Source organism: Anas platyrhynchos, chromosome 1, assembly GCF_047663525.1.
Source record: "Anas platyrhynchos isolate ZD024472 breed Pekin duck chromosome 1, IASCAAS_PekinDuck_T2T, whole genome shotgun sequence".
NCBI classification, from domain to species: domain Eukaryota; kingdom Metazoa; phylum Chordata; class Aves; order Anseriformes; family Anatidae; genus Anas; species Anas platyrhynchos.
This window is the reverse complement of record NC_092587.1, coordinates 57,905,187-57,923,434: the sequence shown is the minus strand read 5'-3', so window position 1 is coordinate 57,923,434 and position 18,248 is coordinate 57,905,187. Positions and strand designations below refer to the sequence as shown.

At 39.8% G+C, this 18,248-nt stretch overlaps 1 protein-coding gene across 3 annotated transcripts in view; it reads left to right on the top strand.

Annotated features, from left to right (window-relative positions):
• The window catches only part of TXNRD1 (thioredoxin reductase 1), a 37,519-nt gene extending 22,122 nt beyond the window's left edge, over nucleotides 1-15,397 (top strand). For all 3 annotated transcript variants that reach the window (XM_038165314.2, XM_027449522.3, XM_038165317.2), the window contains 7 exons: nucleotides 1,096-1,188; nucleotides 2,868-2,944; nucleotides 4,606-4,762; nucleotides 6,822-6,929; nucleotides 8,328-8,423; nucleotides 10,514-10,648; nucleotides 13,812-15,397. In XM_038165314.2, coding sequence (XP_038021242.1) covers nucleotides 1,096-1,188; nucleotides 2,868-2,944; nucleotides 4,606-4,762; nucleotides 6,822-6,929; nucleotides 8,328-8,423; nucleotides 10,514-10,648; nucleotides 13,812-13,874 — 729 coding nt within the window. In that variant the 3' untranslated portion in view covers nucleotides 13,875-15,397. The remainder of the gene's footprint in view (nucleotides 1-1,095; nucleotides 1,189-2,867; nucleotides 2,945-4,605; nucleotides 4,763-6,821; nucleotides 6,930-8,327; nucleotides 8,424-10,513; nucleotides 10,649-13,811) is intronic.
• The last annotated feature ends 2,851 nt before the right edge of the window (nucleotides 15,398-18,248 follow it).

The window sequence follows — 18,248 nt, the reverse complement described above, 5'->3', positions numbered from 1 at the left end:
AAGGACAGGGAAACAATAAGGAAATTTCCTTTCCTTTGAATATAAAATAGGAGCTGTGGCAGTTGTTCTGAGAGGGTAAAAGAAAGACTGCAGTTAAACATACAGTCCTCTCACAGTCCAGGCAAAAGAGAACCCACCTATGTAGCTTCAAATTCCATTTGCTCGTTTGATGTTGATTGTTTATTGGAGGAAAAAGGAGCCTTTGAGGGGGCAAAAAAGCCGGTGGCATCACTTTCTGCTTTGTTTTCTGGTATGTAGAGGTTGCATGTGTGTAGGGAGGGTGTTTGTTTTAAACAAGCCTTTATACATGTATTTTATTACCCTCAGCGAAGAACACAATTGCAAAATGATTCTTTTTTTCTTTTTTTATGTGGGGGTGTGGTGTGTTTTTTTGCTTTGTTTTACTGGAATAGGCTGTAACCCACTGCAGTTAGGATGGGGGGAGAGAAGAAGCTTGATCTGTTGCTAAAACTAGTAATATTTATTTCAGCTTACTTTGAGGAACTTGGAAGGGCTGTTTTTGTTTGTTTGTTTGTTTGCTTCTTTTTTTTTTAAGCTGCTGGTGTTTTTCAGCCATTAAGAGCCAACTGCTGCCCTCTCCTGCAAGACAATTGCAGCTTTATGTATTGGACTGATGTCACTCAACAGGGGTAGGGGCAGGGCTATGACCGTGGCTTCCCCATGGGTGAAAGACACCACGGTCCTCTAGGTGTGGCTTAAGAAAATGTCTGATTCTGTTTCCAGGTCTAGAAGTAGTTTCCTTCCTCCTCACTTTCCCTGTCCACAGTTGATACTGACAGCTTCTTGGACAAGAATTCAGCAGTCAATAACAACTGTTGTAAACAGAAATGAGGTCCTATTGTGTTAATTATAAGAATAAATGCATGGAGATGAAACAAAATGTTTAAATATGAAAGTAATAATCACAAATCTAAAGAGTGATGAAAATATCTTTAGAACAAATGCTTGAATTTTAGGTCGTGGTTAAACATTCATTTTTGATCGTAAGATATATTGTGGGATTTAGATATATGTGTATACTTTAATTTGAAACTAACTTTTTTTTTATTTTTTTATTTTTTTTCCCAAATGTAGGTTGAGCAGATTGAGGAAGGAACTCCTGGAAGACTGAAAGTTACAGCCAAGTCCACAAAGGGGAATGAAGTAATTGAAGGGGAATACAATACTGTGAGTCCTGTCTATATATGTAAAGAACATGGAATAACCTTCCAGTTAATGTTAAGATTCCTGGGGTCTTTTTATCCATAGTTTAGCTTTAATTAAAAAAAAATATTTTCAATTATTACAATAGGCTAATGGTACATAATCAACATGTAATTAATGTGAGAAAAGTCCTAGAATCCATAGGCATGAGTCCCACGTGCCTTACCAAATCACTTGCATGCTTTTGAAACCTGTTTTTTAGCTTAGGGATTTAGAGGAGCTTGGTCATGTGGAATCATTTGCAGGATTTTTCCCCAGGGAAGTATTTGTCATAAACTATAAGTAATGATTTTTAATAACTGTTATAGTAACTGAAGCATGCTGTTCTGGAGTTAGCATAAAACAATGGTCCTTACAAGAGCTAAACAAAACAGATGTTATTGTTAAGGTGTTGTTAAGATTGGTTGTTGATGCCACATCTTCACAAAAACAAACACCCCATGGCAAGTCAGGCAGGGAATTTCATTATACACTGAAAGCAGTAAAATTACAGTGCAAATGCATGCAGGTCTGCCTTTATATGTTTGACTGCTTCCGTCACCTCTCACACCATTCATTTTCTTAGGCCTTGAAAGGAAAAAATAGTCTGTGCCAGTGACTTCGTCTACCTGCACCATCCATCAGTTTATTCCATAGCAAGGATATGCATCAGTGCCTCTTGAGTACTAATATTATGAGAAAGATAAACAATAACCACAGTGCTGTTTCACAGAATTGTGATACTATTTTTCTTGGTCTATGGTACTGAAAGATTTTTTTAAACTTCCAAATCAGTGCCTTTTTTTCTATTTATTTATTTTAAAGAAACTTCTGATTTCTCATTGCTATTACATCTTTCACTGAAATGCTGTCACTTATTATATGAGCTGTGTATGATGCATTTGAAAACCTTCAGCTCTGAAGATCTGGCAGGTTTGGTCATCTAAAAGACTTGAAGCAGATTTTGGACAACTTCAACACAGTTCTTTTGTCACTTGTACGTTGTGTAGTTAACTGGGCAGTTGTCCAAGACACAAAAGCACAAAACACTTTTCTGCATGACATTATACATCGAAATTTGTTTTTCTAGTTAAGGTAGCCAAGTTTATGGTTTGGGTAAGAATTTGGCCTGAACAAATGTCCAAAAAATCACTCTGAACAAATGCAGAAACAAATAATATTCAACAAATATTATTTGGCAGTGGCTTAGTTGAGGGCATATGTAAGTAAATGATATTTTCTGATCAAAACAAAGATTATTTTGTCTTCTATTTGCATAAGCACCTGAGTTTCCTTCCTAAAGAGCCCTTTCTTTAAAGAGTGTTTTAGTGTCAACATATGGGAATATGGTATAATAATTTAGTGTGTATTTGCAAGGAAAGATGATAACAGATTTATTTAGAATACTGTTTGTATATTTTTCCAGGGAAATATATTTGGCTGCATTTAATCCTATAGCTAAAACTTGGTATTGTTGGGTCATGATGGTAGTGTGGCTTGTGTTGAACTCAATGAGCATGCAATGGGTAACTAATATATTTGTCTTAATGCGACCAAACCTTAGGTACTGATCCTTAGTCTGTAATTAAAATAATAGGTAGGAACAAGCAAGTGTGCTTTTGAGTTTTTAGGAAATCAGTAACATGTGCATTGCTGTTTTGCAGGTGCTGCTAGCAATTGGAAGAGATGCATGTACAAGAAAAATTGGTTTGGACAAAGTTGGAGTGAAAATCAATGAAAAGTAAGAAGAGACTCCTTTATATCACTGACTACACAGTTGGTGCCATTGACTAGTGCAGTGGCAGCCATGCATCCTCAGTCAAATGCTTTCAGGAGAAATTGTCTCCTGTTTGGATAGAAGGCTACGTAGCAGATAGCGGTGTTATCTTACATAGTACTACCACATTTTCTTTTTTATACTGAAATGTCAGTTCCTAAATACTGAGAGGCAAATGTGTCTCTTCCACTCTGTCTCAGTTCAAAGGTTGGTCTGCCAGCTCCTTCCAATGACTGGGCTTTCTAGGATCTGTCAGTTGTTTCTCATACTCTTATTCCCATCACCTTTTTTTTTTTTTTTTATTTCTACCACCTCTTGGGGCAGAGATGTGTTTGTTCATATGGACTTTTAGTGTGGTAGGGCTCGTTTACATTTTTAATGTAAATACTACTGTATGTTTATTTTGGAATATAAAATCAAAGTAGCATTTTTAAACTCACAGCTGGAGTTAGTGATGTGTTTTAGTTTTTGGAGAAGTTTATTTCTTGCCTTATGGCTTCTACCTTTGGAAACAATCTCTCTCCTGCAGAAAACTGCAGGTTTAATTTAGTGAGGTCATTGTACCAGGGAGTGGAGCTATCAGTAGCATTTTCAATATTGGTAACCTGAAAAGGTATTCTAGATATGAGGGGCCTAGACCATGTTCCCTTTGTTGGAACCATGAACTTGATTTGGCAGTATGTGGGAGAGCAGTACAGAGGGCAGCTTGTATATGAATACTGTGACTGATGTTGCTGAAGAGAACTGTTGCAATGTTCTAAATTTAAAAAAAAAAATCAAAATTCAATTCAAAATTGGCAGACCCAACACTACATGTCTTTATTTGTTTGACATTGGGACATCCGTTACTAATTTATACTAACTATAGAATTAGTAGTATAATAAGTAGTATATATTTAATAAGTAATATGTATATAAGTACTAATTAGTAATATATATTTGTTAACAAAACCAAAAATTAAGAAAGTTGCATCTTTATACAAAAATCGCTACTGGTCCTTCAAGTAACTTTGTGACTTAGGTTTACTTGTTAGATAAGTTTCCTGCAGTGATTACTGCACTATTTCATTTATTAATGAAGTAGGAAATATTAATAATTTAAAACTTCCATTAGCTCAATACGTTTAATGCTAAAAAGCTTGCTGTATTTCTTAAGTGGGGTGTCTAACAACTTGACTCGTCTCTGTGAAGAAGCCTGAAGGTCAAGTTTATAGAAACTACTTCACCCACTGGACTGGAATTTCAGTAAGGGAGAAATTATTTCAACCTACAGCTTCATAGCATTTCTCGAGGTTTCCAGTACACAGTTCAGCTGGTAGTAGTGTATTTTGAGGAAAGCAGTTATGTCTCACCAACAAATTTATTCAGGAGATGAATCACAACTTTAGGGGCTACCTCCTTATCCAGTGTGTAAATTCCTGTAGTTTTGGTAGAAACCAAACTTTACACTAGCTTACTTTCTTGACCAAGGTTGTAAGGTTGTGAATATGACTTCTTCTCCACATATTTCAAGTACATGCCTATCTCTTGAAGCCTAAAGGGCCCAATTGCTGCAATGTTATTTACCACTTGAGTCTTCACAGCAGAATATTTACATCTTTTATTTTTGTTGATGCAAATCACAGAACAGGAAAAATACCTGTCAATGATGTGGAGCAAACAAATGTGCCATACATCTACGCTATTGGAGATATACTGCAGGACAGGCTGGAACTCACACCGGTGGCAATCCAGGCAGGAAGACTGTTAGTTCAGAGGCTTTATGGTGGGGCAACCACTAAGGTAAGTAACCAATTGCTACCAAACACTCATTGCTCTGCTTCTTGCAAGGAGATGCGATGCTCTTAATTTTCCGTGTTACTTGCACTAGTATTTTCACTTCCTTATGTTTTCAGTGTTGTACACAGTTTTGCTACAAACTGAATATGGATACAAAGAAAGATGAAGTGTGCCAATAAGTCAAAAAGTATTTATACCTGAGAAGTTGAATTAATTAATCCAGTGTTTACATATCATACGAGTGTGATTGTAGGCTTCAGTCAAGTTATGTCAGTTCAAATAGCAGTAACATGGGTACTTTTTACACCTTAAGTTGTAAATAGAAGGAAAGGAAGATGCCTTTAAGCAATGTTATCCAAGCAACATTGATATGGGTGCTTGTCTCACTTTCATAACCAAGGGGATTAAGTAAAAACCTTTGCAACTGTAGAGCCTGCTGTACTTATATCAGGTTCTGTTATCAGCCAGATTTAGAGCTTGATTGAGTTGTTTGTTTTAGGCTGGCAGGTATTGCAGTAACAGAATCTTGAATTAGTGTGCCTAATGTCATTATATCAGTCAAGCAAAGTTTAAGTAAACCATAGCCAGAGCCAGGATTTCTTCTTACTGCAGAACTACAGATCGGTCTTAATTTACATTTGATGCCAAATAACTGTCTCTCAGGTTATGAAAATCCTTATGCTGCTAAAGGAAGCATCATCGCTCTGAATGAATCCAAGAAATAAATAACTGCTTAGGTGGGATCCTGGCTTACACTGCTGTTTTAACTAATCTGGAAAGGGTGATTGTATGAAACATAAGGAAGTATTATGGATAGGTGGGGAAATAATAGTAAACAGCACCTTAGTTGATACCTAGACACAAAGAAATTAGAGTTGAAATTAATAGAATAAAGTTGCTGGAAATTAATTAGAGGCAACCGACCTGCTAGCCTTTTGTGGCAGAATGATTCATTTGGTGAATATGGAGAGAGCAGTGATGTTGTTGCTTTGATTCTAGTAGGGCTAGAGTAACGTTCTCATAGACAGGCTGAAGTATGGGCGAGGTAGGTGGGCAGTGAGGTGGACCAAAAGCTGGTCAAACTGCTGGGCTGAAAGGGCTGTGATCACCCTTACAAAGTCAGCAGTTACCACAGCACTTGGGCACTCGGTACAATACTGTTTAACATCTTCTTTAGTGATGTGGGTGATGGGACAGAATCCCTCAGCAAGGCTGCAGATGAATCAGGTGGGAGGGGAAGTGAACGATGCACCAGCCGGTTGTGCTGTCACTCAGCAGGACCTCAGCTGGCTGGAGAAATGGGCTGAGAGTAACCTTGTGAGGTTCAGCAAGAGGAACCTTGCTGTTCTGTGCCTGGGAAGGTGTTACCCCATGCACCAGCGTGGGTTGGGGATCAAGCAGTGGGAAAGTAGCTTTGCAGAGGAGCCCCCTTGGGGTTGGCTGGGGGACAAGGAGTTTACTCTGAGCCAGCAGTCTACCCTGATGGCAAAGGCCAGCAGCATCCTGGGCTGTGTCCTGCAGATGCATCTTGGCAGATCATTGCCAGTGGAGTAGTCAGGCCTTTTTGACTTACATTGGATGTGACTGGGGACACGACTTTAGTGCTAGCTATCGCTGCAGATGGCTGTAGTTCATGCCTTTAGCATCTTCTAGGCTGCAGCTGATGAAAAAGATGCTGGTTTTTGGATGGTGGTGTTGTATTTGTAGCATTACCTCCTAAAAATAGAATGCTCTGTAAAAGCAGTTGAACTGACTGCTTTTTATCTCCCGTGTCACTTGTGATCTGGTGTGTTTTAAAGCAGGGCACTGCTGCATTTCCTTCTCACTCTATGCATGTTAATGTCACTGTGGCTTTGAACTGTCTTTCTGTTCTTGCTGTAGTTAACACCTCTGAGAGGGACAACACCAGAACTGTAGCTTCATTTAAAATAAAGAAAAAGTAGCTTTCAGAGTTACAAATAATACAATTTTTATTCCTGACTTTCGGACTGCTTAACTTTTACTCGGTGTGCTGATGTTATTACTAATATCGTGTGTGTTTTTTATTTTGAATACCACACAGTGTGACTACGTGAATGTTCCAACCACGGTGTTCACTCCTTTAGAATATGGAGCCTGTGGGTATTCCGAAGAGAATGCAATAGCGAAATTTGGGGAGGAAAACATTGAGGTAAATGCCTTAATTTCATCTAGATCTTAAATTCTGAGTCTGTAATTTAAAATGATGTTAAAAGTTGATTAAAACAGCATTCTGTACTCTGATGTAAGGTCAGGAGGAGACTATATTTTTGTCTTTCTTGGCAATTCCTAAGCATGCTTTAACAATAGTCCCCGTTTCTGATAGTTCTAGTTGTAAATATGTTCTCTCTTTGACAAACAGGGCTTGTAGGTGGAATATTTATCATAAAAAAAAAATCTTCTATGCAAATACTTCAGGATAAATGAGAGGTGTTGGAAGTAATACATTGGTTTCAATGTCAAAGCTGAGCTTTTTGTAGCTACAGGATGGCAAATTCTTTGTCATGATGGTTTTTACTTTATGAAAACAAATGTTGGTACGCTGTTTTTCCTGTTTATTTTGACTATGTAGGCAGATACGTGCTTAATTTTACTCACTTGAATAATCCCTTTTCATTCACTGGGACTGCTGTTGGAATGAAATATGTAGGCACTTGGTGTCCCAAACCGTTCTTACAAAATACTGTGGAGACCACATTACAGAAAGCATGAGGGGAGGGTGTGTGACAATAATCTGAACTTCTTTTATCTCCACTTGAATTACTTGAGGAGCATTATCAGGGGAAATAAGCACATAAGTGGTGGTTCAGACAGCTGAGAACTTGTGTTCCTCTTAGCTTTGTTAAATATACTTTTTGTATGTTGAGAAAAGAGGTAAATATGACTTAATATGGCTGCACATCAAGTGCTGTTAACCTAACTACAGGACAGAGGCTGAAATTCTGTTATGCCCACAGACTTCGTTTATACAGAGTCAATTTTTTGTTATTGAGTAAAGTTTCTGCTCTTCCATGTGAAACACTGGACCCTTTATTGTGGCAAGTCTGCTTCTGTTTCACGTTTTTGAAAATGTGCATCCAGAAACATTTGTGTTCTGGCTAAGCCCTAATCTAGTTGATCCTGACCTCTTTATCATGTCACTGTATTGGCTTTTGGTTTGTAAGCTTCAGTGGGAATATTGAGTTCCACCTGTCATCCAAACCTACTAAATTTCAGTTTTGTATAGCAATGGTTATAATTGCTTTGTAGCTCCATTAATACAGGAAATATTGATCTCTCTCTCTCTCCAACTTTGTGAAGGGGCATATTTTTATTCAAGTTGCAATTACTTAGGAACTTCTTTCAAATAGTAATTTGTTTCAGGTTATGATATTCTAAGTGCTTTGTCCTCCTAAGTCTGTTGCAGTTGCAGTCAGTAGTAAAGCTCTGGTTTTGGAAGCAGACAATGCAAGTTTAAGATAAACTGGCAGTTTTTGGAAGATCTCTCTGAGACAGCAGATGCTCTCTGCTATGTAATTAGAGCTTTTTCTCATCGGTGCTGTATTTCCAGGTGTATCATAGTCATTTCTGGCCACTGGAATGGACTGTGCCATCCAGAGACAACAACAAATGCTATGCGAAGATAATTTGCAATATTCGAGATAATGTAAGTGCATCTTTACTTCCAAAGAAAACAGAAACTGTATGTTCATTGTAGGGACCATTGACACCACAATTATAAATAGGTTATTTTTAACAAGTTAGAAAAGAATTCACATTTTCCCTACCTTTTGAAATGTAGTAAATATTTGTAATGATGCAGTACTTTTGTTGATATAAAAATTGCCATCAGTAAAATAGAAAATTTTGCAGTCAGTATTTGTATAGGGAGTATTTTGTATATGAAAAATGACAAATAGAAAGCTCTAAGACTGTTCATTAATTTTAACCATTGATTCACTTCAGAAAAAATAATGGTTAGAAGTCATATCCATTTATCTTATTCTCCCTCTCCCAAACTAGGATATGATTTTTTTGGGAGATTTTTGTCTCTGAAGTGGAGATCACTCAGAAATCATTGCATCCTTTGACCTCTGCAAATCCATATGTGTCTATAAAACTCCTGAGATTGTTCTAACAGGATTTATATATCTTGCCTGCACAAATCTCATTTAGAGTGATAATGCCAGGATTATCCTTGGACTAGGATAAGACTTCCTGGTTAAGGAAACGTACAGTACCTGCTGAAGCACAAGTAAAATTGCTAATTGCAATAATAAGCTAATAGCATAAAGGTTCAAGCCCTAATGAAGTTTTGAATCTATTATGCTTATTTTCTTTTATCACCAGTTACAGATTTGTCTTCCTGCAGTCTTCCTAAGCATTGTGTCATTTTGTGAAGTCTTCAAATCTGCTTGGTTTTGCCCATCTCCTTTTTCTGGAGGAGTTTGCACTAACATGGAAGTTATTTTAGAACCCATACTTATGTTCCTAATCCAAAGTTACTTAAGAAAATAGGAAGACTTTCTGGTGATTTAAAATGTTTTCTTGTCCTGAAAATTAGAAATATATTTAAACATTTAGAGTTTTTGAGCTGAAAGTTACCCCGGATGGAAACTATTCAGTAACTTTTTAAATTTATAGGGGAAACTGTAGTTATCTCAGCTTCATTTCTGTGGATTTATGTTTACATTATGTGCATATTTTTAATAGAAAGTAAGGATAATTCTATTTTAGATACTGTCTCTTGTTAGCTTTTCTTATTTAAATGAACCTTCTGGTAATTCCCAGTCGTCAGGCTTACTGAAAGAAAATAACCTTCCAGTGTACTGGTTATCCCCACTCCCTTACATGTGATATTTAGCAGAAGGAGCAGATAACTCTTGATTCCCAACTGGGCTAGGTCTGTGATTAGCAAAATCTAGTTAATGTTCTGAAAGCCACTGAAGCCCACAGCAGCTAGTTTTTGCTGAAGAAGACAAACTCTTGAAGAAAAGAAAGTCAAGTTCAAAGGGCTTGTTCCCTTGGGTGTTCAGTAAGGATATGTGCACAATTCGGCGTATTTTGCAGCTGAACAGTAGTGGAGGTATGAGAAGTAATGTATGGAATCATATTTTCTTCTTTGTAACTAGATGTCTTTCAGTTTATTTGGGGAATCTCTAGGTGTTTTATCTTCCAATGGCAGTGAACACCGTGACAGCAGTAGTTGTCAGTTTAGTTACCACACACCTCTTGTCACTTCTCTTAGCCAGAATTTTAGCTTATAGCTCTTTCCAACTATCAAGCAACTAAGCAACCATCAAGTTGTGAGTTCTTCTGTAGGTATGCACCATACAGCCAGCTAGCATAGACCCTGATATTGCAAACCTTTATGCAAGATGTTTGCCTTTACTTAGTCTTACTGGAATGAGTGGAACAGCTTGCCTGAATAAAGTCTAAGGACATTTGCAATTTGAACATACACAATAATCAAGTGTAGATCGTGATGTGTGTTAAATTTGAATGCTCTTGATATAAATGGAAGACTCATGCACAAAGCTTGTAAGGAAGCTGATTCGTGAGTTCTTAGTTTAATCTTTTCCTTCTTGGAGAGAAGACAAATTTTTTCCCACTAAGTCCCTTCTGTTGGAGCTAATGATAGTTCACATTTGTGGTTACATTAATTTGTGGCATGTTTTGTGAACTGGTGAAATTGAATAAACTTGGTAAGAAGACCTTACAGCTAACTGTGCTTGCGTTTGATTCTTTGTTATTTAGGAGAGAGTCATTGGTTTCCATGTCCTCGGCCCAAATGCTGGAGAAGTCACCCAAGGCTTTGCAGCTGCTATTAAATGTGGATTGACCAAAGAACAGCTAGACAGCACCATAGGAATCCATCCAGTCTGTGCAGAGGTTTGTATATGAAGTCACCTTCCTATCCCAGCTTCTGTAGCGTTCTGGGATAAGCTGCTGGAAACCCAAACATCAGAATTTTGTTAAAGAAGTCAGAATTAGGGGAAAGTAGAGGGGAGGGAAAGACAGAAAACTTTTTTTTTTTTTAAATATTTAAAAAACTAACATTTGGATTTTTATTTTTTTTTCATTTGTGAAATAACTCTCGTCTCCACTAACCCAGTGCTCCCTCTACTGGGAAGTACAGAATCTTCCTCCCACGTTTTTGAGGTGCTTGTCAGAGCTAATTTTTCTGGATATATGTACTCAAATTAAGGATATAAACTGGTGCTGTGGATGGGGACCAGCTACATGCCAGTTTTTCTATTAAATTCTGTCCTTCTGAAGATTTCTCCTTTACTCTCTAGGTCTTTGTATTTGAATTGAAGTACACAGGGCCACATAACAAATTCTTGCCTTCGTCTTGCTATTTGTCTTTATCAAAGAACAGAATTTTGTCTAACAAGGAGGGAACAGTTCCCCCTTGGTGTAAGTCAGAGATGCTCCACTGATTTTAGTAGCATTAGGGCCACTTATTTTAGCTGAGAATCGCAGGTAACTGTATATGACCTTTGTAGGTCATTGTACAGAATCAGTGTTCTTACCTGTGTATTTTAGCTACAGAGTGTGAGAGGGAGGACTGGGATACCAGTCTGTAGAAGTGAAACCCACTTCTCATGTGCTTCCAAACTGATGTGGTATGAGCAGTTTAATGTGAGCTCCTTTAATGGAATGGATTTCTAGCAATCTGAATCATCTTCAAAGCATCTGCAATACAGATTCTTTTTTTTTTTTTTTCCCCCGTAATATCATCTAGCAGTGTTCTTTTCAAGCCCTTGAAGAGGGGCAGTAAGTCTTTATCTTCAGGGGCCCTGCAGAGGGGGAGCTTTGAGTGAGGCATTCAAACCTGTGAACTTGAGCAGGATATTAGCATATGCAGTGTGAAGAGAGGCTGATAGTCATAATTTATTCTGGACATCTGAGCTGCTAAAATTGAAACTGAATAGAATGATGATTAGACATAATTTAGGGAGGTAATTTCAGATAATCGTATTTGTTTGAGTGGGGGAGGAAGAAATTGGCTCAGGAGAAACACACTATTTAAAAGCTCCAGGGAACACTGATCATTTTTAATGCCAGTCTTTAGAAGGTTTTTTATGCCTGTTACTTAATTTAATCTCTTATGCAGTAAACAAAAATCAAAGTGCAAGATGGTACTCTTTGACTAAGAAAAAAATGTTTTAAAAATGTTTGGAATTTGTCAGGGCTGTGCATGTCTGGCTGAATAAAATGATGGATAATAGCCTTCTGTTTATGATGCATATATAAAGGCTAAGGAACGTGAACTCTGATCTGAGCACTAAAGGGACAGTGCTGCAGCGTCAAATACTGACGTCTTCAGTGGCATTAGTGCTAACTGACTGCTCAGAGAGACTCGTGAAACACGGTATTACTCAACTTGAAGACTAAGACTGAGGGTCCCATTTCTTGCTGCTTGTAAATTAGGGTGAGATTTCACTTCCCATATTTGAACAGCATTATATTCTGCAGAAAGCCTGAACTCTGAATAGAATTTATTGCAAGCAAAATACAAATAACTGCGAGTACAGATTGGTAGAACGTCAGAAGTATAGAGAGTTACCTCTCATTTTGGGCTGTACTGCACTGCTTGAAATACAGGCACATCTAGTTGAGCATTTGTGATGAAGAAAAGGTTTTTTTCTGAAAGCTGGGATGATTCTGTGAGTCAGCTAAAAAGTTAGTTACCAAAAGACTCCCAGCTGGCTTACTGGAGCTGGGGAGCTCTGTCGTCCCCAGAGCTTGCAGTTAGGACAAGAAAGCAGGTGAAGCTTAAGGAAAGGCTGGACCTGGAGCTTAGGGATGTGGTGTAGTGGGTGACATTGGTAGTAGGGTGATGGTTGGACCAGATGATCTTGGAGGTCTTTTCCAACCTTCGTGATTCTGTGATTCTATAGCAACAAATAAAAATTCCCATGGATTGTCAGTCTGTGGATCAGAACTGAAAAGTTAGAAACCCTGTATCAAGCTATGCACCATAGTTTAAATATATTTTGGTTCTTCTGCCATAATATATTAAACATGCATTCGTCTTCCTGACTTTTGCATAACGCTTTACATGCTTGTAGAAAGTGGAAGAGCCATATCACTTACTGATGTTCTCTGACAAGCTCTGGCAGCTTTAATGCAGTAAAGCTGCTACTTACAGGACTGTAGGGCTTTCAGATCCCCATTTTCTTTAGATATTTCAGTGCTATTTGCATAAATGAAATGTGTATGTACTTTATTCTGTGCTAAGTTTATTGTTCCTGAGAGATGGCTTTGATGGCTAATTATTGCAACTTTGAACTATTTAAATAGAAGTGGGTTTAGTTTGGTTTCCCATTTTCCTTTCTATATTACATCTGTGCAAAACAATGCAATTATTTGCATAGTAAAGTTCTAATACTAAACACGGTATTGTATAATTTTTCTTTTTTAATTTTGATATCATTTAATTTTTCAATAATTGTTCTTCAATATGTCCTTTTCTTTAATGTGACTTGAAAGCAGTAAAGATTTGACTTTTCCAAGCTAGGCTCGAGTGTTTCTTAGCTATTGTCCAGAGGATACAAAACCCAGGCATAATACCCTCATCAGCAATCAGCTCCACGTTTCCATAATATCTGGAAAGACACGGAGGCGAAAGTTAGGTTCTCTTCAAATGCTACAGCCTTAGGTTAACTTCACTTTCCCAACGAAGAAATTGTCTAAGCAATAAAGACACTTGTTAGGTGTACAGGCTGGAGAGTATTATTGCTGAGCTCATTCACTCTGTAAAAACTTAGCAGCAGTAAGGCAAAAGGTGCTATAAAGCCATGAGACTTCCTTAATTGTTTCTTTCCACCGTAAAAGTAAGGCCATGGGGTAAATGAAGGGAACAGGGGGGATTTGTGTGTGCGCGCTATTTAGTAGCAAGGATTTTAAATGTAGGGGTTTTTATTATTATTTTATTACTTTAGGAAATGGCTGTGGTTTGAACATTATGCCCAAATTAATTTTTGGAAGAGAAGATACATTCTGGCTGTACTAAAAAGTATTTGTTTTTGGTTTTTTTTCCCTGAAGGTATTCACCACTCTGTCCGTGACTAAGCGTTCTGGTGAAAATACTCTCATGGCTGGTTGCTGAGGTTAAAGACCCCCATTCTTGTTATTGCCAGAGACTGACTTTCATCACTGTGGCTGACTTGTGCACTTCAGAAGAGAGGTTTTGAGAGAAGTCATCCTCAGAAGTCTGCAGAAGTGTGTACATCTTAACCAGAGCGCTCCATTCGTCTGAGGAAAAGAGCTCTGCGGGAGTTGGTCACTAGTGGTGATGGGCTGGCAATCAGCAAAGCAATGGGCATATTGAACTCTCCAGCTGTTGTTTGGCAGGGCATTTAACAAATGCTTTCATGAAGTCATAGCCTAAAACCTGCATTGTCTGGTGGGCAGTGATGGAAGAACTGCTGGCACAGCTGAGCAACAACTTTTTTCTTTTTTTCTTCTTTAGTTTGCTACCTGAACAAAGAGCATCCTAACTCCAAAATGTCACCACAAGTTCAGATAACTGTGTAGTGCCCCTGTGTACCGGGTTTTAACACTGCAAGTACAAGTCCTCCTCGTGAACATGCATTTTCCCTGATCAGAGCTGTGTACCAACAGAGGGGAAATTATCTGCATGTTTGATCACGAGGAAGAAGCTATCACTGAAAGAAGTGTCGTACCATCTAGAATAACATCTCTTTGCTTTCAGAACAACTTTTCTCTTGACTTTTTAGAGATGCTTATTTATAAAAATGTTCTGGGTGAGAAAGAGAATAGTTTTTATCAAAGCCTTGTCATACATAAACTTTTTTATTTTCATAGTAACAAAGTTGTATATAACAGATCTTCTGAGCTGTATCTTGCAGCTTCTGTGATAATAGTTAGTCCACTTTAGAATTGACAGAATCCCGATTTGAATGGATTATACTTTGAAGTGTGTTATATAACAACTGTATCAAATCTGAATAAATTCTTCCTTTTCAGGTGAGCAGTTGTATACTGCACGGTTTCAGGTGTGGACTGGCCACTTTAAACACAGTTGTATAGAGGCTTTCCTTCAAACTGGGGAAAACCACCCCCACTCAATCTCTGAAAACCTATAGTGAAAATCCTGTGTAGACAAGGCCTAAGAGCTAGATTTAGTTCCATGTATGTTTTGTTTTGTATTCAATTAAGAAGACAATACTTCTGAAATGGAGGTTTCCATGAAAAGTACAAGCAAGCTCACTCTCTTGCTGGATAAACTCCATCCGTATTTACCAGGAAGTGGTAAAATGCCTCTTTGTAACGGAAATGATTGTGCTTTTTGATCTGGTTTTTCATTTCCCTCTCTTTTAGCAGGAAGGTTCAGATTACTTTAATTAAATGGTTCTTGGGAGTTCATTGCGGTGTGAAAATGGGGTAAATTCTTCCTCCCTGTGGGCAGAACACCTTGTGCCTAAACTTCTACCCAGCAACAAATCCATGGTTTTCTACTGAGATTCCTGGAATGGTGCTTTAAGTTATTTTTATAAAGTAATATGTAATGGAAGGATTTTTTTTTTTTAAGTTTTATATATCATCAAGAATGGTCTGTTGTGTTGTTTTTCTGGCCAGTTTATTAAATAAATTGAATGTTTGCACAAACAGGTGCTGGCTTTGATGGCTCTTCGGGGAAAAGAAAGCAGGGGATAGCAAGATGACTTTTTCAATGGGCCAGCAGAGGGCACTTTGATAATCCCAGCTGTGATTCCTTTAAGTCTTTTGAGTTTTGAAGGCAGGATTCTTCTCTGGAAACAGGGTGTGGGGCTATTTCATGTGCAATTTTTGCATGTTAAACATATCAGGACATGCTTAAAAATAAGGAATGAACTAGGACCAACTCTACCAGTGCTTGCACAGGTTACTGTCTGTGTGTGTTCTGGAAAGCCAGGAGTACAGGTTCTTGCACTGTTCAGCAGTTCAGCTCTTCATATTGAAGCGCAGGAACAGCGTTATTTTCAAGTGTGTCTACAAGAAGGTCTGATCCTGCCATGTAGGGAATAAAGATGTGTAATGAGCCTGTGTTGGCATGTAGGGAATAAAGACATACACGAGCACAGCTTTGCAAGATTGGACCAAATGTACCTGTTCTTTCTCATGGGTCTTGTTCTCAGTGTTGATGTACATTGCTACATTAATGACATAATTCAGAAAAGGGGTTTTATTACTTTTAATTGACTTTAAACTTAAAGTCTTTTTTTGTTTTTCTTCTTCTTCATAGGGCTTTTTCTTTTCTTCCTCCAGAAGGAAAATATTTTCTGGTGTGTATTTTTGTCATCTGTGTGTGATGATAGAGATACACGATAACGTCTCCATCTCCACCTTGAGACTTCAGTGGGAGCTGGCCAGGGCACGCAGCAGCAGACCTGCTACTTAGGCAGCACTGCTTCTTCCTTTGTGCTCCCGTGGGTGCGAACTGTGAGATGGGGTGACTTAAGGCCTCTCTGGATAAATTCTTCTTTCAGTGGTGCTTTGAGGCTCCTGGGTGTTGGAAAGAAGATCCCGGAGAGTCTGCAGGCCATAAGCAAACGCTGTTTGGTGTTTTAGTGAAACTGTTTCCCAAGAGGGGGCTTCTTGTCCCAACACCATCGGTGTATTTAACCCAAACTAACAAAACACACGACTTGCAAGTTCCTGTGTGGTGCAGGCAGGCTGTGGCAGAGCGGTGTGTGGTGGGGGCACAGCAGGTCAGCGCCTCGGTGGCATAGGGGATGCAGGAAACTTGCAGCAGCCTCACTCGTGCTTTTCTTGGCTCTGCTGGCACTGTTTCTCCCTTAGCTGTACGGCTGCTAAAAATACCTGCTTAAGTTAATAGCTGGTGTTTGCACTGAGCTGGTAAGCCTGCACTGGTCACTCCAACACCGCATGCTGAAACTGCTACTCATTGCACATTTACTGCTGAAACGAGACTTTGAGGTTCCCCTTTGGTAGCTGCAGTCAGATGGTAATGCCCGCTGCACACATGCTACCTCTTCCTTAGCACAACGATTTTGCTGATCAGGAAGAGCATCCACGCAGCTGAGCTGGGCTCGACAGCTCACAAGCCGCGAGGTTGCCCCTGAGCCTCCTCTTCTCCAGGCTAAACAACCCCAGCTCCCTCAGCCGCTCCTCGTAAGACTTGTTCTCCAGACCCCTCACCAGCTTTGGACACGCTCCAGGGCCTCGATGTCCTTGTGGTAGTGAGGGGCCAAAGACTGAACACAGTACTTGAGGTGCGGCCTCACCAGAGCTGAGTACAGGGGGACGATCACTTCCCTAGTCCTGCTGGCCTCACCGCTTCTTATACAAGCCAGGATGCTGTTGGCCTTCTTGGCCACCTGAGCACACTGCTGGCTCATGTTCAGCCGACCATCGACCATCAACCAGGTCCTTCTCTGCCAGGCAGCTTTCCAGCCACCCAGCTCCCAGCCCGTAGCGCTGTTGGGGCTGTTGTGCAGCGACAGAGGAGCCCCTTCAGCTACCGGTCCCGCAGTGTCTCACCCAGACGCAGAGAACACAGCCCCTCCACGGCACGATTTCTGATTTTCTCTAAACAACCCTAGATTTCTCCTGCACGTTCCCACTGTCTCTGGCCAATTTCCACCTTCCCAGGTGATCAGTTGGTCCTCAGCTTCTTGTTGTGCCCTTATCAATGGGGGAACGCAAAAAGCAAAGTAACTTTCCAAGATTCGTTTTGGAGAATTAGCAAGCGGGTATTCTTTATTAACAGCGCCGGGTATGTGGGGGATAATGCCAGGACATCCCTGGCTCCCAGTGGCAGCTCCCAGGCCACAGGCCGACCTCCTGGCCTGGACCCCAGCCTGGCAGACACTGTTCCTGTCAGCGTGGAGCAGCCATCTCACCTCAGCAGTTCCTCACCACAGGCAGGTGACCTCTGTCAGCGCTGCCATCAGGGGCACCCTGAGACCCTTGCAATGCCACCACAGAGTCACTGTCACCCTATGGCCTCACAAAATTTGGCTGGCCATAAGTGCCCTGAGAGTCGTGCCTGAGTCCAATCCAGCTGTTGGTACTCGAGAGCTCGAGGTCCCATTGCTGGAAGGCGAGAGGCGGAGGTGTTGCAGAAAGCACACACGAAGCCCTTTTTGTTGCACACATCCATCGAAGTCCTTCGGTAATGTTATCAAATATATATGCGTATATGTACCTCATCTGTCCTAAGTGTGTTCTTGTGAAGCATAACCTATCACCAGCATATTTGCCATTCTAATAGCAGTGTTTGTAGTCCATACTAAGAATATTTACTGCTACAGTACTGTAGACACCTTGGTTGAACCTAGCAAGCTAATGTACATTTGCTGGTAGAATATTTTCTGCCTGGTTCTATCTGTAGTGGTCCTGCTGATGGCACGTGACACGTCGAGGTCCAGCCAGCGACACAAGAGGAGGCATCAAGGTCCTGTCAGTGACCACCAAGGGAGGTGCTGAGGACCGCAGGCTGCTGAGAAGCGCCTGG